Source organism: Lepisosteus platostomus, chromosome 5, assembly GCF_059453375.1.
Source record: "Lepisosteus platostomus isolate fLepPlt1 chromosome 5, fLepPlt1.hap1, whole genome shotgun sequence".
Taxonomy (NCBI): Eukaryota; Metazoa; Chordata; class Actinopteri; order Semionotiformes; family Lepisosteidae; genus Lepisosteus; species Lepisosteus platostomus.
The window spans coordinates 51,212,885-51,239,068 of record NC_142615.1 but is presented as its reverse complement, the minus strand read 5'-3'; the positions used below and the strand labels follow the sequence as shown (position 1 = coordinate 51,239,068).

The 26,184-nt window shown below is 46.9% G+C and overlaps 1 protein-coding gene, 5 non-coding genes and 4 pseudogenes across 6 annotated transcripts; 9 read left to right on the top strand and 1 right to left on the bottom strand.

Annotated features, from left to right (window-relative positions):
- The first annotated feature begins 1,047 nt into the window (after positions 1 to 1,047).
- LOC148668983 (uncharacterized) lies at positions 1,048 to 9,246 on the top strand. The gene is made up of 2 exons (XM_088632445.1): positions 1,048 to 1,518; positions 7,092 to 9,246. The coding sequence occupies exons 1-2, from the start codon at positions 1,131 to 1,133 to the stop codon at positions 8,708 to 8,710; spliced, it is 2,007 nt and encodes a 668-aa protein (XP_088488571.1). The 5' UTR covers positions 1,048 to 1,130; the 3' UTR covers positions 8,711 to 9,246.
- Positions 9,247 to 10,776: 1,530 nt separating this feature from the next.
- On the top strand, positions 10,777 to 10,885 carry LOC148668982 (5S ribosomal RNA; annotated as a pseudogene).
- A 6,767-nt stretch (positions 10,886 to 17,652) lies between these two features.
- Positions 17,653 to 17,771, top strand: LOC148668981 (5S ribosomal RNA). The gene has a single exon (XR_015938783.1). It is a non-coding gene; the product is annotated as a 5S ribosomal RNA (ribosomal RNA).
- A 600-nt stretch (positions 17,772 to 18,371) lies between these two features.
- Positions 18,372 to 18,536, bottom strand: LOC148668980 (U1 spliceosomal RNA). The gene has a single exon (XR_015937215.1). It is a non-coding gene; the product is annotated as a U1 spliceosomal RNA (small nuclear RNA).
- A 1,482-nt stretch (positions 18,537 to 20,018) lies between these two features.
- On the top strand, positions 20,019 to 20,137 carry LOC148668979 (5S ribosomal RNA; annotated as a pseudogene).
- A 537-nt stretch (positions 20,138 to 20,674) lies between these two features.
- On the top strand, positions 20,675 to 20,793 carry LOC148668978 (5S ribosomal RNA). Its single transcript, XR_015937641.1, has one exon. It is a non-coding gene; the product is annotated as a 5S ribosomal RNA (ribosomal RNA).
- Positions 20,794 to 21,330: 537 nt separating this feature from the next.
- LOC148668977 (5S ribosomal RNA) lies at positions 21,331 to 21,449 on the top strand. Its single transcript, XR_015938338.1, has one exon. It is a non-coding gene; the product is annotated as a 5S ribosomal RNA (ribosomal RNA).
- A 537-nt stretch (positions 21,450 to 21,986) lies between these two features.
- On the top strand, positions 21,987 to 22,105 carry LOC148668976 (5S ribosomal RNA). Its single transcript, XR_015937640.1, has one exon. It is a non-coding gene; the product is annotated as a 5S ribosomal RNA (ribosomal RNA).
- Positions 22,106 to 22,642: 537 nt separating this feature from the next.
- On the top strand, positions 22,643 to 22,761 carry LOC148668975 (5S ribosomal RNA; annotated as a pseudogene).
- Positions 22,762 to 23,298: 537 nt separating this feature from the next.
- LOC148668974 (5S ribosomal RNA) lies at positions 23,299 to 23,417 on the top strand (annotated as a pseudogene).
- The last annotated feature ends 2,767 nt before the right edge of the window (positions 23,418 to 26,184 follow it).

The window sequence follows — 26,184 nt, the reverse complement described above, 5'->3', positions numbered from 1 at the left end:
AGGAGAAGACTGATCAGAGATGCAGCCAAGAGGCCCATGATCACTCTGGATGAACTGCAGAGAACTACAGCTGAGGTGGGAGAGTCTGTCCATAGGACAACAATCAGTCTTACACTGCACAAATCTGGCCTTTATGGAAGAGTGGCAAGAAGAAAGCCATTTCTCAAAGATATCCATAAAAAGTCTCGTCTAAAGTTTGCCACAAGCCACCTGGGAGACACCCCAAACATGTGGAAGAAGGTGCTCTGGTCAGATGAAACCAAAATCGAACTTTTTGGCCACAATGCAAAACGATATGTTTGGCGTAAAAGCAACACAGCTCATCACCCTCAACACACCATCCCCACTGTCAAACATGGTGGTGGCAGCATCATGGTTTGGGCCTGCTTTTCTTCAGCAGGGACAGGGAAGATGGTTAAAATTGAGGGGAAGATGGATGCAGCCAAATACAGGACCATTCTGGATGAAAACCTGTTGGAGTCTGCAAAAGACCTGAAACTGGGACGGAGATTTATCTTCCAACAAGACAATGATCCCAAACATACAGCAAAATCTACAAAGGAATGGTTCACAAATAAACGTATCCAGGTGTTTGAATGGCCAAGTCAAAGTCCAGACCTGAATCCAATCGAGAATCTGTGGAAAGAGCTGAAAACTGCTGTTCACAAACGCTCTCCATCCAACCTCACTGAGCTCGAGCTGTTTTGCAAGGAAGAATGGGCAAGAATTTCAGTCTCTCGATGTGCAAAACTGATAGAGACATACCCCAAGCGACTTGCAGCTGTAATCGCAGCAAAAGGTGGCTCTACAAAGTATTAACGCAAGGGGGCCGAATAATTTTGCACGCCCCACTTTTCATTTTTTTATTAGTTAAAAAAGTTTAAAAAATCCAATAGATTTCGTTCCACTTCACAATTGTGTCCCACTTGTTGGTGATTCTTCACATAAAATAAAAAATTTATATCTTTATGTTTGAAGCCTGAAATGTGGCAAAAGGTTGAAAGGTTCAAGGGGGCCGAATACTTTCGCAAGGCACTGTATAGACCCGTAGGGGCGTAGGAGTTTTAGTGTTTGTCATTTCAGTATCAGCACAGCAATCTCTCTGTATTTGTGATCAACTTTGGTTAAATATGGCAATTTTACTGTTCAATCTGGAAACTGAACTTCGCTCTTTCATGGAGGTTTTGCTCAAATCGATCGTGTATGAAGTTTCACATGTGTTCCGAAACAGGATGTCTGACTCTGAGGATGAGATTGAAAACAAACTCCGCAGCGTCTCCCAGACTCTGGCGAGACGGTCTGTGTTTAAAATCACACAGTGTATGGAAGAAAGTGTCGGGAGTGAAATGGCGCAGCTGAAGAAGGAAAACGAGAGCCTGAAGGTGAGATTGCAGCTGTGGGAGAAGGAGTCGGGAGCAGGAGGAGATCAGGGAGGGACAGATCGTGTTGGACACCCGCTTCCCTGTGAAGTCACTGCAGAAATAAAAGAAGAATTGAACACGAAACTGGAGCTGTCTGGTCAGTGTGGTGACTTGTATGTAGTCAGAGTGTCTGTGTTTAAAACCAGTATCTTTAACTTCCTCACTGGTGAGAATATAGTGGAGAGATACAGAGTGAAGTCGGAAAGTCTTGTGTGATGTAGCAACGGGATTCTTTACTGTAAACTGAACTGTTGGCCGGTTATAAAAATAACTCGTTCATATTCAGCATTTGTTTCTCTAAATCAGTGTGTAATCCGACGTTATTATGATATATATATATATATCACGGTATATAATACTGTATTTGTATTATAATATAATTCTTTCACCGAATCAGTGTACAATCCGACGTCATTCGGGAAAATACAAATGTTGTATTTGTATTATAATTATTGTGTTATATCTTTAGATTTTATATTTATATAGATAGGTTTAAACATTCCAGTCCACCAGGGTCTGTCTGTACTAACTCCTTTGGACTATTATGTCAGTCACTTTGTCTGTATTGACCCTTCTCACTCTCAGTGTAGTTTTCATATACTGCAATGTCCAGTCAGTGTGTCTGTATTAACCCCCCCCCCCCTCTCTCTCTCTCTCTCTCTCTCTCTCTCTCTCTCTCTCTCTCTCTCTCTCTCTCTCTCTCTCTCTCTCTCTCTCTCTCTCTCTCTCTCTCTCTCTCTCTCTCTCTCTCTCTCTCTCTGTGCAGTGTTCATGTACTGGAGTGTCCAGTCAGTGTGTCTGTATGAACCCCCCTCTCTCTCAGTGCAGTGTTCATGTACTGGAGTGTCCAGTCAGTGTGTCTGTATGAACCCCTCTCTCTCTCAGTGCAGTGTTCATGTACTGGAGTGTCCAGTCAGTGTGTCTGTACAAACCCCTCTCTCTCTCAGTACAGTACTGAACTGTTGTTTTCTAATTATGGTGCTGAAAACATCTTTATTTCAGAAACGGGGCTTAGAACACATAATTTAGACTGACTCCATATCATTCAATGACTCAGATAAAAAAAAATGATGAGCTACTGTATTTACATAATCATTACGGAAAAACGTTCGTATCTTACTTGTTTCGTTTTTTTTTAATTTTTGGAACATCTTCCTTATTTTTAACATTCTTGGCCAAACGTGTTTCCAGTGATTTAGGATTTACATACGCAAATAAAATCTGGAAATAACCGTGAAATTATAAACAGGATAAAAATGGTCGATCAGTCGATGGCTGTATGCATTCTTATGTTTTCCAGCGGTCAGGGGTTTGAGGTGCAGGAGCAAGTGAATATTGGATTGTCTCTGGTGAGGTGCAGTGTATTGGGGTGTTTGAAGTTTGGGGATTCTTCTGTGTTGATTGATCTTGGAGGAGAAGGAGTGTTGTGGATTTGGAAGGAATTAAAAGTACAAACTCTGTTCCCTGGGTTTTTCTCATGGTGTTTTTGTGCTGAATGTCTGGCCAGTGTTGTCTGCTCTTACTGTTGAGTACCAGCACTGCAAGGTCCACTGTTCTCTTCCTGACCTCTTTGGATTAAGCACAAAGCAGAAGGTGTATGAGTCTTCTAGAGATACAGTCATTTCCTCTCAGTTGAATTCACTGCTCTACCCAGTACAGTGGTACAGTAGAGCCGGAGCCTATCCCAGCATGCAAGTGGCACAGTGTGGGATACACCATGGACGGGATACCAGTTTATCACAGAAAATTGGTGACACCAGCTGTTACGAATAGGGGGTTTTGAAATTAGAGGAACAACCTGAAATGGCCCAGAGGGTGAATCAACAATTAAACGAAATGACTATAACCCCTATATAACTGAGCAATAATAAGATTGAGAAGCACTTGTGTTCTTTGTGCTGACACAGAAAGAGGCAGAAGTAAGACACTGGGCTAACAAATATTTATTAACAGTGACAATACACACACTAATCTACACACACAATAAACATACAGCATGCAAGTTACCCAATCTATAAAGAAGGTGTTGCTAAGTATTCAGCTCTTAAATAACTCCTACAAAGACCTAAAGAAGAGATCAACTGCCTTGCTGCCTGTAAATGTTTGTAAATGTTACCTGCAGTTAAATCTCTCTTCAAAGCTTAACCCTGATGTTACCAGATTAATGGCAATTTATCTGCTTATTCTCAGAATCCACCCACTAATCAGGAGAAGGTGTTTCTAACCAATTCACCTCAATGTTATTTTACTAAATTTGATATTTGTGGGTTATTTTAGAATCTATGCTCTCTGCTTTCTAAAGAATCAGGTTCAGATCATTTGTGTGTTTGGGTCTTTGCTTTTGTTGGGGGTCTTGCCTTTTTATTGTCGTGTCCAGACTGGGTCCGACCTGTATCCTGCAGTTGCAAGGAGCAACATAAGCAATCTCACCATCTCACCCTGCCACTCAAACAGATCTGACTATCAGATGGCCAGTTTTTCAATGAGCATCTCAATCTAGATCTCAATCTGTTTAATCAAACTCCTTATTGCCCTTTCTGAAACCTCACTGTACCCGAACACTGTACCTAATTCTGCTGCCTCCTCCTACTGTGTAGCTTTTTTTCCCTCTGTAAAGAGCTTTGAAAAGCCCCTTTTAAAGGTGCTATATAGAATAAAGTTTTTTATTTATTATTATGATTCAATCCGCTGTTGTTAATAAGTGTCACTCACTCGTGTTAGCGTTATCTTCAGTAAAGTGTATTCAGAACAACCCTTTTCCCCTCTTATCATATCAAGTAATGAATTAGTGGAAAATCATCCCCAATCTCATTTTCTCCCACTGGTTATCTCTGTGCCTTTTTGCCTTTTTTCCCCTCTTTGGTTTTTTTTTTCTGAATCACCATCTTACCTCTTTCTGATCCACCTGGGAGCCTCTCTGTAATTAAACAGTTCTGTATCAGACTGTCTCCCTCTGAATTCACTTTCTAAACCATTCACTGCTTCTAGAGTTCAACCATAAACAGCACACTGGGGACTGTGCTTGGGCTTTGACCAATCAACATGCTGTTTTCACATTTAAACCTTGACGTGGTTATTAAGAATTTGCTGGTCGATGCTGATTGTTGCTGTCAATAGAGGTGTATGATACCAACAAATGTAATGTGTGCTTAGAAAAGTTGTTAATTCTGAGTGTTACTTTTCTGTGTACTTGTTTGCAGTGTTAATTTAGTTTCCAGTTTTTGATTTAGTCATAGTCTTAGTCAAGTCAAGTGTCTGTCATAGTCACCTTCTAGTCATCCATTTTTAATTTAGGAACAAGTAATAGGTTTATTTCATGCTGAACAAAAGAAGAAAGAAAACACAACATTTTGGCTGTGGAGCCTTCTTCAGGTGTGGGACTTAGAGCTTAGAGTGTAGACTTAGAGTGTCTGTATTAATCCTTCTCTCTGGTTGCAGTGTTAATGTGCTGTATTATCCAGTCGCAGTGCCTGTGTTAAGCCCTCTCTCAATTCAGTGTTAATGTGTCTGTATTCACCCTTCTCTGTCAGTGCAGACTTTATGTCCTGTAGTGTCCAGTCAGTGTCTGTATTAACCCCTCTCTCCGTGCAGTGGTAATATGATCTAAGTTTCAGTTTGTCCATGTCTGTATAAGCCCCCTGTCTCAGTCTAGTGTTAATGTACTGTAGTGTCCAGTCAATCAATGTGTCTGTATTCACCTCTCTCTCTCAGTACAGTGTTAATGTCCTGTAGTGTCCAGTCAGTGTCAGTATTAACCCCCCTCTCTCAGTGCAGTGTTAAAGTACTGTAGTGTCCAGGCAGTATGTATCTATTAACCCCTCTCTCTCTAAGAGCAATGTTAATGTGCTGTAGTGTCCAGTCAGTATGTATCTATTAACCCCTCTTTCTCAGTGCAGTGTTAATGTACTGTTATGTCCAGTCAGTGTGTCTGTATTAATCCCTCTCTCAGTGCAGTGTTAATGTGCTGTAGTGTCCAGTCAGTGTGTCTGTATTAACCCCTCTCTCTCTCTCAGTGCACTGTTAATGTAAATGTAATGTAATTGTGATATTATTACAGTAGACTTACTTTTTACATGGTAGTTATGTTTCTGACAGAGCTAAATCAGAACACGCCCTTATACCCACTTATTCCACTATGTTAAAACAACCCAAATTGATTGTGAGTGTACTAGTATACGTGTGTGTAGTTTAAGGCTTTTAAGATCACATGGCCTCAGCTTTCACTACTGAAGAAAGAGACAAGATGTAAAAAGGGTTAATAACTTAAGTCAGTTCTGCCTGAAAATTAGACTTCTAAGCAACAGGGGTTTATGGCAGGAAAGGGGGTTAACTGATAAGGATTCCAGATGCGAGCAAGGAACCCCCTGGGGGCATAATCTTAAACTGACCATTTGGCCAGGACCTCTTAACTGGCCAAATACCATGACCCCCCCCCCCCCCCTTACCATAACACCGATTGACGTCCGAAGCAGCAAGGAAGGACTATATAACCTAAAAGTTTGTACCGGCACATGGAACAATACTTCGGTTTTGTTGTTTCTTGCGGGAAACAAGACTTCGGCTTTATTGTTCCTTGCATGCAATAAACTAATCTGTTTTACTTCATCTCGGGATCCAGAACCTTATTCTTTCTGTTACAACACTACTATGCTGATGATACTCAAACATACATCCATACCAAACCTGACGCTGATGTGGCTGTCTCTATTCTATTAATTTGCATCCCCGATATAAAAACTTGGGTGACTCAAAATTTCCTTCCTTTAACTGTGACAAGACTGAAGTCATGCTTATTGGCACCACCCATCAACTTTGTACAACCAATGTGTAACCCTATCTGTAGATGGTCTTGTACTTGAGCTTCAGTCTAAATTGAAAAACTTGGGGATGATATTTGACGTTCGACCCACATGTGCAGCATGTTGTCAGAACATCTTTCATTCACCTCATAAATATTGCTCGACTATGCCCTGTGTTATCACTAACTTTGACTGAAAATTTTTGTCTTCTCCCAAATTGACTACTGTAACGCTCTACTCTCTGGGGTTTCTAAATCCACATTGAACAAACTGCAGTATGTCTAAAATTCAGCAGCCAGAATCCTGACCAGGTCTAGTACAAATGATCACATTACTCCTATCCCGGAGTCCTTGCACTGGCTTCCTGTCAAGTTTCATATCGGCTTAAAAATCCTCCTGCTCACCTATAAGACTCTCCATGTCTTGTCTTGGCTTGGCTTGACACCTCCATGCTGGTCTGATATTATCACCCTACTCCCTACCTTGCAATCTTCGCTCTTCTAATTCTGTTCTCCTATCTGTCCCCCAAGGCTGTCTACATTGTATGGGTGACAGGGCCTTCTAATTTTATGCCCCAAGCTCTGGAACTCTCTCCCCAAGGATATCAGAGAGTCACCTTCTCTAAACTCCAAATCCAGACTCAAAAACATTTTCTTCAGAAGAGCCTTTATTTAACTGTTCTGTACCCCTCTGTTCCTACTTTACTTAGTACCACTGTCTACTGTCTCCTCTAACTGTGTATTCTCGTCATGCTAAGTTTGTGTATTTTTTGTTGTTGGCATTCTGTAAAATGCTTTGAGAAGCCACCTCTAAAGGTATAAAACTATAAAATAAAGTTTATTCTTATAAAGGTCTTGTCTTGTGTTTACAGATTCAGAGGCCAGTGCTCTTATTGAAGCTGGGGAAAGGGCTCCTCTTGAACTGCAGCACAGTGTGGAGGAGTGGGGCTCCAGTCTGATGCAGGAGACAGAGGTCACTGCCGCAGAAGGGAAAGAGGCACTGGACTCTGTGCCCATGATGAAGACAGAGCCTGAGAGTGAGACACCTGGGCTCTTAGTATGTGATGATTTTACAGAGAATATTAATAATCTGGACACAATCAATATTACACAAGGCTGTAATGAACTGGGCTGCATCTCTATACAAGAGCACAGTGAAAAACTGGATGTTTTAAATCTTACAGAGCAGGACATGGAGCCCAAGTTGATTGACCCTGCAGAGCAGCAGACTGATGTACCTGGTGAAGAGAACAGTACTGAGTCACAGCACACTGAGAAGAGTCAGTACAGGGAGGAGCAACAGCAGCTCCTACAGGGCTTGATAATAATTAGGCCTTGTTCTGTTCAAGTGGAGAGACTGTCATTGCAGAGTCTCAAACAATCATATGATCCCTTAGTATCTGATGACTTTACACACAGGTTTAATAATCTGGTTACTGAGAAAATCGTTGAAAGTTTTAATGAACTGGAGAGTATGTCTGTTCTTGGGCAAAGAGAGGATCAACTGAATGAACTGGACGGTTTTAGCCTCAGAGAGCTGGAGAAGGAGCCCCAGATGATTCACAGTGCTGTGCAGCACACTGAGGGACATAATGATGAAAACAAATCTCAGTTTCATCACACAGAGCAAGGCCATTCCATGGAGCATTTGCAGAATAAGAGACCCCAGCACGATCAGGGGATGAAGAAGAATCACTCAAGGCCTTGCTCAGATGGAGTGGACAAACTGCCATTATGGCACAGGGAGAAGCAGCGTTTCTGTCAGTCTAGCATTTCAAAACCCTATCAGCACCTTCACACAGGAGAGAGACCGTTCAGCTGTAGTCAGTGTGGGAAGAGTTTTAGTCAGTCAAGCCACTTAAAAACCCACCAGCGCATTCACACAGGAGAGAGACCTTTCAGCTGTAGTCAGTGTGGGAAGAGTTTTAGTCACTCGCACCTCTTAAAACGACATCAGCACATTCACACAGGAGAGAGACCATTCAGCTGCAGTGAGTGTGGGAAGAGTTTTAGTCAGTCAAGTAACTTAATTACCCACCAGCGCATTCACACAGGAGAGAGACCGTTCAGCTGCAGTCAGTGTGGGAAGAGTTTTAGTAAGTCAAGTCACTTAAAAACCCACCAGCGCATTCACACAGGAGAGAGACCGTTCAGCTGCAATCAGTGTGGGAAGAGTTTTAGTAAGTCAAGTCACTTAAAAACCCACCAGCGCATTCACACAGGAGAGAGACCGTTCAGCTGCAATCAGTGTGGGAAGAGTTTTAGTCAGTCAAGTAGCTTAAAAACCCACCAGCGCATTCACACAGGAGAGAGACCGTTCAGCTGCAATCAGTGTGGGAAGAGTTTTAGTCTGAAAAGCCACTTACAGTCACACCAGCGCATTCACACAGGAGAGAGACCTTTCAGCTGTAGTCAATGTGGGAAGAGTTTTAGTCACTCAAGTAGCTTAATAGTCCACCAGCGCATTCACACAGGACAGAGACCGTTGTAGCTTGAGTTTGCTGCTCCTTTGCCAGTCTCTCTCTCCCTCGTCTCAAGTGGTGCTGGACACAGAGAGGCCATTCCATTTGGTTCACATTTAAGGTGTTTTTCTAGCTGATAGAGTGTTCTGATAAGGAACAATTCCCAAAGCTGAGACACATCAACCACCCTAATTAATGGTCATCTCTGGTGCCTCACTGTCTGGGAGATTCCAAGGGAGAGTCTCATCCCAAGTGGTTTACACCCAAGGATGAGTGCATGGTTACTCATCCTCACACTGGGCACCAATAAATGTAGGCATCCTCTCACGAGGCACCAATAAATGTAGGGGTTTGTGCATTTACTGGGCCAATTGTTAATTGTTGCAGTAAGTCACAAAATGATTCTCGAATGCCCATGGAGCTTTCAACCAATGAGCGACCATAGTACCTCCAGGTAAAACTCCAGCTCCTCCTGGACATCCTCAGACTCAGCTCAGACAGTCACGTAAACGCCAATGTGTCCAAGTGTCAGGACTTTTCCTTGTTCTAAGAGTCAAGAACGGAGGTTGCCCGCCCATAACCAAAGGATCCACCCGAGGTTAGCCCAGCAGCAAGCCTCGTGAACCCACCGCGAACGCTCACCTGATCAACGAGTGAACTACGGTCGGAGCTGTGGACAGCTGAATATCAGTATTCAGGACTAGCGCTACATCAGGAACGAACCGGTCTTCTTCCTGTCTAAAGAGTGCGACTTGCTCGGATCTGTAGTCACTTTTCTGTGTGCAATCTCTCCTTTGTTTCAGCCAACACTAACTAGCCGGTCTTCAGAGAGCATCAGCAGCGCACAGCAGCAGAAATCTCTCTTCTTCTTCTTCTCTCAAGTCGAACCAGCACTGCCTGGCACCGGCCGAGCCAGAGAGGGCCAGAGAGCACCGATTGGACGCAGCAACAGCCTGCTACTGCTTCTTTGCGTCTGCGGGAGATCTGAACCCCCACAGAGCAGACGAGTATTCAACATTCTGCATTACAGCTCGAGAATTCAATTGTTACCTCAACCTGAGTTGATATCAATTTAATTCCTATGAGTCATGTACTTGCTTTTGAGTATCTAATGTACAAGTTGTAACAAAGTTCATTTACAAAACGGTCTAAATGAATGATATATGGAATGTATGTCCATCTTGGTTTGTAACTCTTTGTGATTGAATACATACCTTTTGTATTCTGCTAACCCTCACTATAAGATCTATGCACATTTTATGTAATAATAAATGTACTCTCGTGTATTAGTATCCATGTGTATGTGCGTTGCTGAGTTATCCTGCTGGGTCGGTCTTCTAATAACCATCAAAGAATCATTTTGTGACTTACTGCTACAATTAATAATTGTCCTGGTAAATGCACAAGACACCTACATTTATTGGTGCCTCGTGAGAGGATGCCTTTTAAGTTCCTCCAGTCAGGACAGTAGGCTCTACTGTACACAGAGAGGGGTGGGGGTGTGGATTAAGCCGATACCCTGGCTTCTCTCCAGACACAGCTGTGTGAGCTCCTCCAGTAAGGACAGGAACCTCTTCTGTACACAGAGAGGGGTGGGAGGGGGAAACAAGCCGATACCCTGGCTTCTCTCCAGGCACAGCTGGGTGAGCTCCTCAAGTCAGGACAGGAGGCTCTGCTGTACACAGAGGGGGGTGGTAGGAGGGAACAAGCTGATACCCTGGCTTCTTTCCAGACGCAGCTGGATGGGCTCCTCTATTCAGGACAGGAGGCTCTACTGTACACAGAGAAGTACCGGGGTGTGGATCAAGCTGGTACTTTGGCATCTCTTCAGACACAGCTGGATGAGGTCCTCCAGTCAGGACAGGAGGTTCTACTGTAAACAGAGAGGGGCGGGAGAAGGGAACAAGCTGATACCTGTTTGTCCTTATCCAGTGCAGGACAAGCCAACACAAGGGAGCACATTTGTGAACATCCAGCCACGCATTGATTTCGAAAGAAGCTCCTTTCCAAAGAATTGCAAATGAACGATCCCGCTCAGGGGACACGGAACCCCCGCCAAACAGCTTCAAGTAGCGTGTCAGGTGCCATTGCTTTAGCTTATGGCCACACCACCCTGAACATGTCTGATCTTAGAAGCTAAGCAGGGTCAGGTCTGATTAGTACTTGGATGGGAGACCACCTGGGAATACCAGGTGCTGTAAGCTCTTGCTCTCTCAGCCAGCAGAGGTCGCCATTGGTGCCGTAGGCTTTGGGAGGAAACCCTGAAGTATGGACATTTAACACTTACAAGAAAAGTGATCTATAGCCTCATTTTTGAGATGTTTTGTGTGTGACTCATACATATAAAAAAAAAGTTTGTAAAACGAATATCGAAGCTGCCTCTAAATCTGCAAATGAAGATCAGTCAATAAACCACTTGTTTATGTATAACTATACATATATTCACTTATTACTGATTTCATTAATTGAGCACGGATGCAATAGAGGTACAGCCATTCACTGTTTGACATGTCTGTACTGGTACAGAACCTAGCAATCAGAAAACGGGTGAAACTGTCTTTAGAATTAGCATACAGTACCGAGGCCCCCCATGACCAAATAAAGGCTAATCTCGATAATCATCCTAAATAATGCAAACTACAGCAAAAAGACTCACTTTGAAAAGGGAATGAATGTCCGGAAGGAGTAGTGTAACCAGCTTGAATTGCTTCTCTGGACCTATAAGTAAAAGAAACAGAGAACTAGTAGCGTCATCGATTCCTTTCAAACTGGGACCCTTTAGCAAGCACATGATTCGTGGTGTCGTAAATCTTCTGTATCTGATGTTGGACCAAGCACATCAGGGGAGAGTGCGAACGCAGTCCCCCACAACCACAAGCATCTTGAGATACTGTCCTATGCCCTCTATTTCCCACAGATTTTCTGCTTTCGTGCAAACACGTCAGGAGGAAGTTTGTCAGGAGAGATGCCGTATATAACGAAAGCAGCGGTCAGGGAAAATTGGGGCGAGAGAACTTGCAACCAGTGTTCAAACTGGGCCCAGAAGGTCTTAGCAAAAAAGCAGGACCACAGGAGATGGGTCACAGTCTCCTCCTCACCGCAGCCCACCCAAACGCAGCGAGGGCTGGGGGTGAGGCCCTACGGTACAAGAAAGTTCGCACCGGTAAGCACTGGTGGATGACATTTCAGGCTACGTCTCTGTGAATGTTGCACAGAAACTTAGAGAAGTGTTTCCACACCTTCCTTGTTTGGGCTGATGTTAAAATGCTCACATGGGTCTGCCTATTCTTCTGGAGTGCAATGAAATCTTCCAGTTTTTGGACGCTGACATCTCGGAGGGGAATATGGCCAATTGGGTGAGATCTTACAAAACTTTTAACTGTCCCATAAATTGCAGGGCATGTGTCAGAGAGTGTGACATCCAGCTTGGGTCTGACACCCCACACTCTGAACACCTCCCTACCTACCCAGAGCCTGGCAAAATAAGTCCAGGTACTCTCCAGGCGCTGTTGCAAAGCCTCTCAGCACAGAGGCCAGGAAAATGCACAGCAGCTTCATAGCAATATCTGGGACTGACTTCCCCCCTGAGAGTAGCGGCCTGTACATTATTTCTCTTCTGAGTCTTTCCTGCTTCCCACCCCATAGAAATTGAAACATCAATCTCCTCAGCACCGCCGCAACACGGTGTGGGATTGGGAAGGTAGAAGCCAGAAAATTCAAGACAGGCAAGAGCTCGGCTTTGATGACCAGCACCTTCCCTGTCATGGTGAGGTCTCGGTCCTTCCATTGCATCAGTTTTTTGTTTAAGATTGGCAATTTGTTCTGCCAATTTACTGTTCCCATCTCTTCTCCAAAATACACCTTAATTCTGTTCTCTTGCAGGCTGAGATCATGTCCTTCTTTTGGCTCCCTCCAGTTCTGATAAAAAATCTCACTCTTAGATTTGTTAATTTTTGCAGAGGAAGCCAAAGAGAAACGATCACAGCACTGCAGAGCTCTGCTAATTGAGGCATTGTCAGAGAGGATCAGGGTGACGTCATCCATGTATAGAGATGTGTTTACCTCTCCTCCCCCACTTCCAGGCACTGGTATCCCATTAATGGCCTGATCCTGGCGCAAGGCACAGGCTAAGGGCTCCATAGCCAAAACGAATAACAAGGGGGATAATGGGCAGCCCTGCCTCACCCCTGAACAGACTTCAAAGGGGCGTGATCTATTGCCATTAACCATTACTCTGCTGTTGCTACCTGTGTACAGCAGGTTAATCCACTTTCTCATGATGGGGCCAAACTTCATGTGCTCAAGTACCGATATTAAGTACTGCCGGTTTAGGCGGTCAAAGGCCTTTTCTAGGTCTACACCTAAAATGCACAGAGGGAGGGAGCGATCCTCTGAGTACAGACAGACATCCCTCAACAAGACCAGGTTGTCGCTCATCAGGCGTCCTGCTATCCCACAAGTCTGTTCTTTCCCTACCACTGAGGCCACTACATTTTGTAGGCGCAGGAAAAGGGCTTTGGACAGGATCTTAGTGTCCACGCCTAACAGGCTGAGGGGTCTCCAGTTCTTTATGTCATTCTTTGCTCCTTTCTTAAACAAGAGAGAGATAGTGCCTTCTCTTAAGGAGTCAGGCAGCAATTCTGTCTTATAGCTTTCCTCGAATAGGAGCAGTAGCGGATCCTGAAGCAGATCCCAAAAGGTGCAATAAAATTCTTTAGGGAGCCCGTCAGCACCCGGAGTTTTTCCCTTCTGTAAGCTCTCCATAGCCTGTCTCAGCTCTTCTACTGTCAAAACCCTCTCAAGTACTTCCCTATCTTCTTCACTCAAAACGTTTTCTAGCTTTGAGGTAAAAAAATGAATTTCTTCATCCTTTACCTCTGTAGTGCTGTACAGTCTTGAGTAGAAGGCCTCGGTGCAGGAGAGGATAGCACTCGGCTCTGTTCTCTCTCGTCCCTCCTCATCAACTACACTTTCCATGACAGACTTGGAGCCTACCACTTTCCTGAAAAAGAAGCGAGTACACTTCTCATTTTCTTCCAAGAACTGCACTCTGCTTCTTAACAGCACTCCTCGACTACTTTCTTCGGCTATGCTCCGGATGTCCTTTTTTAAAAGGGTGATATCCTCGAGCACATCGAAGCCACTGTGCAGCATCGTGTAGAGACGCTGCAGCTGCCTGTTTCCTGGCTAGCACTCCTCTCCGTCTGGCAGCAGGCTTCCTTCCCTCAGCCATGAAAAAGGCCCTTGTCTTCACCTTCACCTCCTCCCACCACTCTCCTACTGACCCATACAGAAACTGCAAGGACAGCCACTTTGATGGTTTCTCCTTGTAGCGGGATACTACCCCCTCGTTCTCTAGCAGCTTTGTGTTGAGTTTCCAGAGGCCTGGGCCAAAGACAGTCCCGCCCTGGAGTTCCACTCTACACCCTAAAGCCTGATGATCTGAGAAGAAGACAGGCTGAAGAGTGACCTCAACAACTTTCACTCTCTCCGAGACAAAGCAATAGTCAATTCTGGAACTGATATTCCTCCCTGACCATGTATATCCTGCTGTTGTGGGATATATAGATCTATATGTGTCAGAGAGTTTAAAGTCTAGAACTAAGTTTTGCAGGGCCAGTGAGCTGGAATCCAATTTTATCGGAAAGCTAGACTGCCTATCTGTGTGCTCTAAGATACAATTAAAATCCCCTCCCACTATCACGTCTGTGCTACATAACAATAGGGGAGAGAGTGCCTTGAGTAGCTCCACCCTTCCTCCCACGTCAGTAGGACAATACACATTGATTAGATGCAGGTTAATGGTCCCCCATTCAACATCCACACACAGCAACCTGCCATCTATGACCCTCTGAATACTTTTCAATTTGAATGCCCATCCTTTGAAAAGAATGGCCATGCCAGAGGCTCTGTTGTTATTGTCCCCTGTCCAAACAGAAGGCCCTTTATCCCACCTATCTTCAAAGCTTTTGAACCTCTCTTGATAGGCTAAAGCACACTCCTGCAACATGAACACATCCCCCTCTCTCTGCTGGAGGTAATCAAAGACAGACTGGCATTTAACTCTGTCATTGATACCTCTGGTGTTAAGAGAAATTATGTTTAGAGCCATATTACATAAGAAGGTGGAACCAGTCTTTACAAAACACATTTCTCTTCTGTCTCACCTGTTACCTTCTCTTTTTCTTTTTCTTCTTACCAATTTCCTGCCAGCCATCCTCTGAATGAGCCTTCATCAGGGCGGCAGCAGTAAAAGCGTTCACGGAGTCCATTTCAAGGAAGGGGGTAGAGGGAGGGGTGGAGGGGTTCCAGCTGTCCCCATCGCCATGCTCTCCTTCCTCCTCGCTCAGGGAGAAAACAGAGTCATTTTTCCTTTTCCTCAAGTCCAGCTCCTGGGAGCACTGAGGGGAAAGGGGTGCAGCCGATGCACCAGTCTCCTCTTCCCCCTCACCCACCAGCTGTTGCAGATCCTCCGTGATGGACTGGATGGAGGAGAGGAGGGCATCTGTAGCACTTGCAGAGTCTGAGAATAGCAGCTCTGCTGAATCCTGGGTATCCTCGCTGGACCCGCTCCACCGGGGGGCCCCACACTGGCCCTCGTTCTGAGGAGCAGGAGTGGGGGAGGGGTCCTCGCTGTTCTCGGGGGTTTTCAAACCCTCGTTCTTGTCTGGTGCAGTCTGCGGTTGTGGGGGCGTAGTGCTTTTCTCTTCCACCGGCCCTGGAGCCACAGCAGGACTGATCCTGGCTGGAGGCTGAAAGCCTTTGTCCAACAAGGGTTCTTTGTTTGACTTGTTGTTTGCTTTGGCTTTTCGGGCCCGTTTGGCTGAAACAAGCACTGCCTCATCCTTTCTCATTTTGAGTTTATTGGCGTAGGCGTGAGGGCAGTTCTTAAAAACGTGTCCTTCCGAGCCACATAAATTGCACTTTGGCAGCATTGAACTGTCAGAGGCTAAATGTCCCTGTTTGCCACAGGTCTTGCAGCATTTCACGGTGCAGGACGATGCCAGGAGTCCCACAGCACCACAGCGCCGACACACCTTTGGTTGTCCCACATAAAAAACATAGCCATTGCAGGCGCCCAGCCGGATTGTAGAGGGCAGGTGCCTTAAGCCTCCATTTACATATTCCGGTAGCAAGCGAACCTCGAATTTCCTTGCTCCTGTTTTTATACCGTCAACATCTCTAACCTCAGTTCCATGGTGGACGGTGCAGTACTGGTTAAGCCAGGTGTGAATGTCCTCCGTCTTTGCCAGTTCCGAGAACATAATAACATGCACCGTTTTCCTCTCTCTCTGTGTCAGAGGCTGCAAGTTGATCTTCTCAAGGGCAGGAACTTTCCCTCTTTTTACCTCAAACACATCCACACATTGTTCAAACAGAGAATAGGTAGCAAAAACAATCTCAAATGCTTTCTGACCTGGGAGAGCGAAGATGAAATCCAAGTGCCGAGGTTCCTTCTGCAACACTTTTCTGCTGAACTGCATACGGTCCATGAAGAGGTCATCCAAAATCTCAAAACGCACAGCATTCTTGCGGGATCCAAAGGTTGCCATTTCGAAAACTGAAAAACAAACACTGCTTCCACAAAACAAGAAAACAATCCAACTACTCCACCTACAGGCTGATCAAGGTACCACCCCTGCCAGGTAAGTATGAGCTGTACAAGCCCCTGCAAGCGGCCCGCACCCACAGCACAAAGCGCGCAGCCTACGCCTGCTCCTCCCCCCGCACACCACCGCCTCCTGCTGGGCCCACTCTTTCGCACACTCACACGCCACACTAACACTCAAAAGGGTGGGCAAAATGAGAAAACGAGCGCGCCGTTTCCTACACATCTGCAGACCTCCTTGAATGTCTGGCGCTGGGCATGCCCCGCTCTCCTCCACCTTATCTTATCACGTGTGACCACCGACAATGGCCACAATGCCGGGGAATGGCACCTGTAAAGTGTTAATTGGGGCACAGGAACAGCCCGTCTCGTCTCGGGGGCCGGCTTCAAAGACAATACAGCAAACACAGCGGGGCGGGGGAATTCAGGTACATTCAGCTCCGGCGGGAATGAGTCATTTGTTGGTCTTTTCAAGTGCTGGGAGCCGAGTAATCCTTCGCTTGTATCGTTTCTCCCCGGTGACTAGATCACTAGATCTGACTGGGACCAGTAGGGAGCGCTCACCCTGCGGTCTGTGTGGCTTTCTTATGCCCCAGCATCCTGATGGCGACACTCTGCTGCACAAACAGGCGCCGTCCTTCGGGGGAGGCATAAAACCGAGGTTCTGACCCTCCTTGGCCATTAAGAAATCCGAGGGCGTCTCTCAAAAAGAGACTCCGGGGGTGTCTCTCTGGTGTTAGTGTTCCCCTTTACCAATCAGTCGGGGTCTCCTCCTAATCCCCGTCTCATATGTAACAATCAATGACGAGGCCCCCCTGTCCCGCGATATTGTATTTGTCTCCTGGCCGCTGGCTGGCGCCGTGAGATTTAGTACTCGCGCAAGAGACCGGGGGCAGAGCGCGAACGCGGTTCCCCGCCCCCCACAAAGTGTGCGCTCCAGGTTCCCTCTCGGGGCTCTGCAACACAGCGGAAAGGCAGCGAGAAGGAGCCTCTTGCTCTGACGCCGCAAGGCCACAAGAGGGCGGAGGCGCCGCGCGCCCGGCCGATGTGTTGGACTGGTGCGCTTTATGTGCTGAAATAAACATGCGACAGCCCAGAAATGTTTTCAGAGTGCTGTGCACTGGAGGTTTTTGTCTTGTGAAGACTTGCCTTGTGCTCCTCCGTGCAGTTTGTTTGTTCTCCTCCAGTACGGGACAAGCCAACACAAGGGAGCACATTCGCCAACATCCAGGTACGCAATGCGATTTGGAAAGAGGCTCCTTTCCAAAGAGTTGCACACGAACGATCCTTCAGTCCCGCTCGGGGGGCACAGAGCCCCAGCCACACACAGCTTCAAGTAGCGAGTTAGGCGCCAAGGCTTTCGCTTGCGGCCACACCACCCTGAATGTGCCCAATCTCTTCTGATCTTGGAAGCTAAGCAGGGTTGGGCCTGAATAGTACTTGGATGGGAGACTTCCTGGGAATACCAGGTGCTGCAAGCTTTTGCTCTCTCGGCCAGCAGGGGTCGCCGTTGGTGCCGTAGGATTTGGGAAGAAAACCTGGAGGATGGAAAGGTGATCTATAGCCTCATCTCTAGAGATGTTTTGTTGCTATGGCATGTGTGTGACCCATATAAAAAAAAAACCCGTTTGTAAAACGAATATCGAAGCTGCCTCTAAATCTGCAAATGAAGAAGAGTCGATAAACCACTTGTTTATCGTATAACTATACATATATTCATTTATTACTGATTTCATTCATTGAGCACAGATACAATAGAGGTACAGCAATTCACTGTTTGACATGTCTGCACTGGTACAGAACCTAGCAATCAGAAAACGGGTGAAACTGTCTTGAGAATTAGCATACAGTACCGAGGCCCCCATGACCAAATAAATTGGCCTTAATAATGCAGACTACAGCAAAACGACTGACTTTGAAAAGGGAATGAATGTCCGGAAGGAGTAGTGTAACCAGCTTGAAATGCTTCTCCGGACCTCTAACTAAAAGAAACTGGGAACCAGCAGTGGCTTTCGAACTGGGATCCTATCGCAGCACGTGGTGTCATAACTCTTCCGTATCCGATATTGGACCAAGCACATCAGGGGAGAGCGCGAACGCAGTCCCCCACTACCAGAAATTATGCAGTCGAGATTCCCACATTTGGGGAATTCGCAGGGGTCAGCACAGCCGGAGTGCAATGGCCGAGCCTCGCCCTGGGTGAATCGATTTTTTAAGAACTTTATTTTCTTTTCACAAAAAAATACAGGACATCACAAATTAGAAAGCTTTACATTAATATACATACTTAAAACAGTATATATGATCACATCTCATTACATTTTGACACGGTACCAGTTACATAGCAACAATTTCTTTTTTTCTGGTGTAAATCACATTCTTTACTTAAACATGATAATGTTTTTCACAGTTTCTTGAGATATTGACCTATGCTCTCTATTTCCCACAGATTTTCTGCTTCCTCCCTCCTTTCTCTCCACAGATCTCTGAGGTAATAGTTCTCTTGGGTGATGAACAGGGCCAGGCTATCTGCTGCCTTGACTGGGACCTCGATGCCTTTGAACAGCCCCATGTTCCTCACTCTCCACAGGGCGTCTTTCCCACTGTTCACCACGGCCCAGATCCTGTCAAACAAGTCAGGAGGAAGTTTGACAGGAGAGATGCCGTTGTAGCGGCAATGCTTGTTAATAAGACAGAATTAAGCGGTGGTATGCTGTCCTAAATGAGGCCCCATCTCACCTTCCATCTCTGTGGTGCAGCCACAGAGAAAGTATTCATGCAGGCTGATTTAAGATGTTTTCTTTTGATAAGGGACAGCTCCCAGATGGGGATGCACTTAGCTAAGCCTGGCTATCATGATCAATGGTCATCCATTGGCGCCTATCTGTCTAGGGAGTGCCAAATGGACATCTGGACTGCATTCCAAAGTGTTAAGAGTAAGTGACTCATATCTCACGCAGGGCGTGGTAATACCACGTGGGTCTCCAATGCCCGCCAAACTCTCAACCAATCAGCACACACCTGTGTCTTGGTCAAAAAGTGAGCGCAAGCTCAGATCGGGGCTCTCCTTGGCCATTGTCGCACATCCTCAGAGACAATCATGTGACAACTGCTGTTGTCTGCAAAGGGACTTGAACTTTGTTATAAGCGCAAGGCCGAGGATCCCGTACGTACTCAGAATTCAGAAAGCTTTTAAGCGCAGGAGGCGCCCTATCCCCGCTCGCTCGCTCATTCCCCTGTTCACACGTGCAGTGCGGCTTGTCCGTCTGTTTATTTGTCAGCTTTGGCGAGACACGGGTGCTTGTGTATTAGCGTGAGCGTTTTTTATTCTGATCAGGAACAGTTTTACAAGTCCGCAAAGGATCGAGGAAAGGTTTATCGCCAGCTGAAAAGAGACACAGCGCTTCGGCTGCGGAGACTTGTTCGGCTGGGTTTCGGAGAGTCGCGTTTTTCAGAATTGTATTGAGATCGTTTTCCACAGAGCTCAGATGTCAAAGCACAGCAGCAGCTCTCCACAGCGATCCTCTATAGCGCCCTTTCTCCCGCAGCTCCGTCCTCATTGGAAGGAAGCAAGAGTGAAAGGCTGAAGTGAAATAGAGCGGGGACGAAGGCAGTGAAGAGAGAGAACGTGGGAAGAAGAGAAAAACGCAAGGGAAAAAAAGCAGCGTCGTAAAAGAGGTGACGGAGCTGTCCTCTCAATAAGAAGGGTGCCAGCGAGCCTTGCTCTCGCTTACGGCCACACCCCCTTGAGCACGCCTGATCTCGTCTGATCTTGGAAGCTAAACAGGGATGGGCCTGGTTATTACTTGGATGGGAGACCGCCTGGGAATACCAGGTGCTGTAAGCTTTTAAGCGCAGGAGGCGCCCTATCCCCGCTCGCTCGCTCATTCCCCTGTTCACACGTGCAGTGCGGCTTGTCCGTCTGTTTATTTGTCAGCTTTGGCGAGACACGGGTGCTTGTGTATTAGCGTGAGCGTTTTTTATTCTGATCAGGAACAGTTTTACAAGTCCGCAAAGGATCGAGGAAAGGTTTATCGCCAGCTGAAAAGAGACACAGCACTTCGGCTGTGGAGACTTGTTCGGCTGGCGTTCGGAGAGTCGCGTTTTTCAGAATTGTATTGAGATCGTTTTCCACAGAGCTCAGATGTCAAAGCACAGCAGCAGCTCTCCACAGCGATCCTCTATAGCGCCCTTTCTCCCGCAGCTCCGTCCTCATTGGAAGGAAGCAAGAGTGAAAGGCTGAAGTGAAATAGAGCGGGGACGAAGGCAGTGAAGAGAGAGAACGTGGGAAGAAGAGAAAAACGCAAGGGAAAAAAAGCAGCGTCGTAAAAGAGGTGACGGAGCTGTCCTCTCAATAAGAAGGGTGCCAGCAAGCATTGCTCTCGCTTACGGCCACACCCCCTTGAGCACGCCTGATCTCGTCTGATCTCGGAAGCTAAACAGGGATGGGCCTGGTTAGTACTTGGATGGGAGACCGCCTGGGAATACCAGGTGCTGTAAGCTTTTAAGCGCAGGAGGCGCCCTATCCCCGCTCGCTCGCTCATTCCCCTGTTCACACGTGCAGTGCGGCTTGTCCGTCTGTTTATTTGACAGCTTTGGCGAGACACGGGTGCTTGTGTATTAGCGTGAGCGTTTTTTATTCTGATCAGGAACAGTTTTACAAGTCTGCAAAGGATCGAGGAAAGGTTTATCGCCAGCTGAAAAGAGACACAGCGCTTCGGCTGCGGAGACTTGTTCGGCTGGCGTTCGGAGAGTCGCGTTTTTCAGAATTGTATTGAGATCGTTTTCCACAGAGCTCAGATGTCAAAGCACAGCAGCAGCTCTCCACAGCGATCCTCTATAGCGCCCTTTCTCCCGCAGCTCCGTCCTCATTGGAAGGAAGCAAGAGTGAAAGGCTGAAGTGAAATAGAGCGGGGACGAAGGCAGTGAAGAGAGAGAACGTGGGAAGAAGAGAAAAACGCAAGGGAAAAAAAGCAGCGTCGTAAAAGAGGTGACGGAGCTGTCCTCTCAATAAGAAGGGTGCCAGCGAGCCTTGGTCTTGCTTACGGCCACACCCCCTTGAGCACGCCTGATCTCGTCTGATCTCGGAAGCTAAACAGGGATGGGCCTGGTTAGTACTTGGATGGGAGACCGCCTGGGAATACCGGGTGCTGTAAGCTTTTAAGCGCAGGAGGCGCCCTATCCCCGCTCGCTCGCTCATTCCCCTGTTCACACGTGCAGTGCGGCTTGTCCGTCTGTTTATTTGTCAGCTTTGGCGAGACACGGGTGCTTGTGTATTAGCGTGAGCGTTTTTTATTCTGATCAGGAACAGTTTTACAAGTCCGCAAAGGATCGAGGAAAGGTTTATCGCCAGCTGGAAAGAGACACAGCGCTTCGGCTGTGGAGACTTGTTCGGCTGGCGTTCGGAGAGTCGCGTTTTTCAGAATTGTATTGAGATCGTTTTCCACAGAGCTCAGATGTCAAAGCACAGCAGCAGCTCTCCACAGCGATCCTCTATAGCGCCCTTTCTCCCGCAGCTCCGTCCTCATTGGAAGGAAGCAAGAGTGAAAGGCTGAAGTGAAATAGAGCGGGGACGAAGGCAGTGAAGAGAGAGAACGTGGGAAGAAGAGAAAAACGCAAGGGAAAAAAAGCAGCGTCGTAAAAGAGGTGACGGAGCTGTCCTCTCAATAAGAAGGGTGCCAGCGAGCCTTGCTCTCGCTTACGGCCACACCCCCTTGAGCACGCCTGATCTCGTCTGATCTCGGAAGCTAAACAGGGATGGGCCTGGTTAGTACTTGGATGGGAGACCGCCTGGGAATACCAGGTGCTGTAAGCTTTTAAGCGCAGGAGGCGCCCTATCCCCGCTCGCTCGCTCATTCCCCTGTTCACACGTGCAGTGCGGCTTGTCCGTCTGTTTATTTGTCAGCTTTGGCGAGACACGGGTGCTTGTGTATTAGCGTGAGCGTTTTTTATTCTGATCAGGAACAGTTTTACAAGTCCGCAAAGGATCGAGGAAAGGTTTATCGCCAGCTGAAAAGAGACACAGCGCTTCGGCTGCGGAGACTTGTTCGGCTGGCGTTCGGAGAGTCGCGTTTTTCAGAATTGTATTGAGATCGTTTTCCACAGAGCTCAGATGTCAAAGCACAGCAGCAGCTCTCCACAGCGATCTTCTATAGCGCCCTTTCTCCCGCAGCTCCGTCCTCATTGGAAGGAAGCAAGAGTGAAAGGCTGAAGTGAAATAGAGCGGGGACGAAGGCAGTGAAGAGAGAGAACGTGGGAAGAAGAGAAAAACGCAAGGGAAAAAAAGCAGCGTCGTAAAAGAGTTGACGGAGCTGTCCTCTCAATAAGAAGGGTGCCAGCGAGCCTTGCTCTCGCTTACGGCCACACCCCCTTGAGCACGCCTGACCTCGTCTGATCTCGGAAGCTAAACAGGGATGGGCCTGGTTAGTACTTGGATGGGAGACCGCCTGGGAATACCAGGTGCTGTAAGCTTTTAAGCGCAGGAGGCGCCCTATCCCCGCTCGCTCGCTCATTCCCCTGTTCACACGTGCAGTGCGGCTTGTCCGTCTGTTTATTTGTCAGCTTTGGCGAGACACGGGTGCTTGTGTATTAGCGTGAGCGTCTTTTATTCTGATCAGGAACAGTTTTACAAGTCCGCAAAGAATCGAGGAAAGGTTTATCGCCAGCTGAAAAGAGACACAGCGCTTCGGCTGTGGAGACTTGTTCGGCTGGTGTTCGGAGAGTCGCGTTTTTCAGAATTGTATTGAGATCGTTTTCCACAGAGCTCAGATGTCAAAGCACAGCAGCAGCTCTCCACAGCGATCCTCTATAGCGCCCTTTCTCCCGCTGCTCCGTCCTCATTGGAAGGAAGCAAGAGTGAAAGGCTGAAGTGAAATAGAGCGGGGACGAAGGCAGTAAAGAGAGAGAACGTGGGAAGAAGAGAAAAACGCAAGGGAAAAAAAGCAGCGTCGTAAAAGAGGTGACGGAGCTGTCCTCTCAATAAGAAGGGTGCCAGCGAGCCTTGCTCTCGCTTACGGCCACACCCCCTTGAGCACGCCTGATCTCGTCTGATCTCGGAAGCTAAACAGGGATGGGCCTGGTTAATACTTGGATGGGAGACCGCCTGGGAATACCAGGTGCTGTAAGCTTTTAAGCGCAGGAGACGCCCTATCCCCGCTCGCTCGCTCATTCCCCTGTTCACACGTGCAGTGCGGCTTGTCCGTCTGTTTATTTGTCAGCTTTGGCGAGACACGGGTGCTTGTGTATTAGCGTGAGCGTTTTTTATTCTGATCAGGAACAGTTTTACAAGTCCGCAAAGGATCGAGGAAAGGTTTATCGCCAGCTGAAAAGAGACACAGCGCTTCGGCTGTGGAGACTTTATTAATAAGGCCCCTCAGTAGTTGAGATCTCTGTTATACCCATCTAGAAACATGCAATCAGCATGTTATTGCTGAAGCAATAGTCACAACATTATTCCACACCTGGGTGAGATGCGGGTTATGATGACAGTCATGCTTTCTACACCTTATACTGAGCTCAGAAATGGACCAAGCGGACATCTCACGAGCAGATCCCTCCGCGTATAAGAAAGGCAACTTGTCTCAGCAAAAATACCACGGATTCACATCCAAAATATGATAAAAAGGCAAAAACCCCACACTTGGAATGCAAACGTACCCTAAAAAGGAAACACGGTTTTAAAACGAACTTGATTTTCCCCTGGAGAAACCTTTTTATGGACACACATCGCATCTATTACACATGTAGAACTAAATATAAAGATAAAACTTAATATAAGAAGTCATGACATATCACACATGACGAAGTCTGGTCCAGAATAAACAGTTTACACTGACCCACCTTTATTTACCCTGGTCACTCACTTCTATTAACTGTTTAACTGGGTAACAAATTAATATTTGTTTCAATTTGGGATCTACACCTGGGAGCCCTGAAATGTTGGCCAGAGGGGAGAAGCTGATATTCAGACGTGAGAATATATTAAAAAAAAGGATCTGATGTTGTTTTTCACCTGTCTAATCAAAGCTTGTTCAAAAATTATCTGATTATAGGACACACGAGTTTATAATCATACTCATTCCACTTTTTAACCACGTATATATGCACAATATGAAACGTATATACACTAAATCTCACGTGTGACTCCCATAATATACATTTCTTTACGAAAATTAGGAACACTTACTACAATTATCAACCCCCCCATGACGAGGCAATATTTCATACCTTTGTTTCTTTGTGGGTTCAAAGTTCTGTCCTGTCGTTTCACACGTAATGTTTTGGTAGTTATCTCAATGTTCCTTTGCAATTATCTCCAAGATCATCATCAACTTTTTGTAAAACGCTATGCACAACTGATATTTAAAGAAAGTCCTGTACCAAAACGTCTTCGTAGGGAAAGACAACTTTTTTTTCCTTACGTTAGTCGCTACACGGTTACTCAAAAAATCCATTCACCGCCTTTAAAAAAAAGTTTCGTTTTTTATTGTGGTTCACTGACATTTCTGTCACAATTCTGAGGGACCCCAAATAAAATTCACTTGCCGGTATAAAGACGCCGGCGAGGATAAGACAGGTATCGAGCCACCTGCGTATCTAGCGGACGTTTAAAATAAAAAAAATGGCGTGTAATGTTGCGAAGGGCTACTGTTTTTTTTATAGTTTGTCGATTGTAAGGGACGTGGGCCGCGACAGAAATACTGGACGGGGTGGGAAAAGCTTGATTGATGGTTTGTTGTACCGCAACGGTCACAATTGACTCACCAGCAAAGATGGCGCCGAGGCCACATCGACTCCCTCCCGCCCTGCCTCGCACCGAAGCTCGAGCTGCGGAGCGCGACGCCAAACCGCCGGTCCACGGGCGCGGGCGCCGGACATAGACGTCATAAACCCTTCCGAGGCGCAGGAATTATAGATCACGGTAGTTTCTTCTGGACCCGGGTTAGGGACAGTGTGCCCTCCGTGAGAGTCTTCTGAGGAAGCCAGTGTCTCATGGGTGTCCAGGCTTGGTACCATCTGTCCATCACAGGACACACAGACACACACACTCACTCACACACCCTGGACAGGACACCAGTCCATCACAGGACATACACACACCCTAGATAGGACACCAGTCCATCACAGGACACACACACACTCACACACCCTGGACAGGACACCAGTCCCTCACAGGACACACACACACAACCTGGATAGGACACCAGTCCCTCACAGGACACTCAGACACACACACTCACACAACCTGGACAGGAACCAGTCCATCACATGACAAACACACACACACTCACACACCCTGGACAGGACAGCACTCCATCACAGGACACACACACACCAGGGCCAGTTTTCCCAGAAGCCAATTAGCCCAAAAGCCTGTCTTTGGACCCGAAGAACACAGGGAGAACATGCAGACTCCACACAGACAGTCCCCACCCCCCCGGTCCAGACCCGAGCCCGGAGCCCCCCCGCGCTGAACCCCTCCGTACAGACGTCCGCACACAGCTCCGTTGTTCCCGATTCCCAAGGTGATCTGTTAAAAGAAGCCGGTGTGTTGCCTCCAGGTGACATTTCCTACTGGAGTCAGGACAGGAGGCTCTTCTGTACACAGAAGGGGGTGGGGGTGGGGAACAAGCCGCCCAGCCCTGTGGTTGAAGCCGATACCCCGGCTTCTCTCCAGACACAGCTGGGTGAGCTCCTCCAGTCAGTACAGGGGGCTCTACTGTACACAGAGGGTGGCGGGGGTGTGGAACAACTCCTTTGTTCGGGGCCTTGGGGCATTCTTGTTGTGAAAGGCGCTATATAAAAACTGAATTGAAATTGAATCTTACAGGTTTGGGTTTTTCGGAGATCTTGTCAGAGATCTTGTCTGACATGCCCGTTTCAAAAACGTAACGA

What these genes read in the sequence shown, in the direction of transcription:
- LOC148668983 (XM_088632445.1), top strand. Translation starts at nt 1,131, where the DNA reads ATGGCAATTTTACTGTTCAATCTGGAAACTGAACTTCGCTCTTTCATG. An exon ending in CACGAAACTGGAGCTGTCTG is followed by an intron (nt 1,519 to 7,091) that starts GTCAGTGTGGTG and finishes TTGTGTTTACAG; the next exon opens with ATTCAGAGGCCAGTGCTCTT.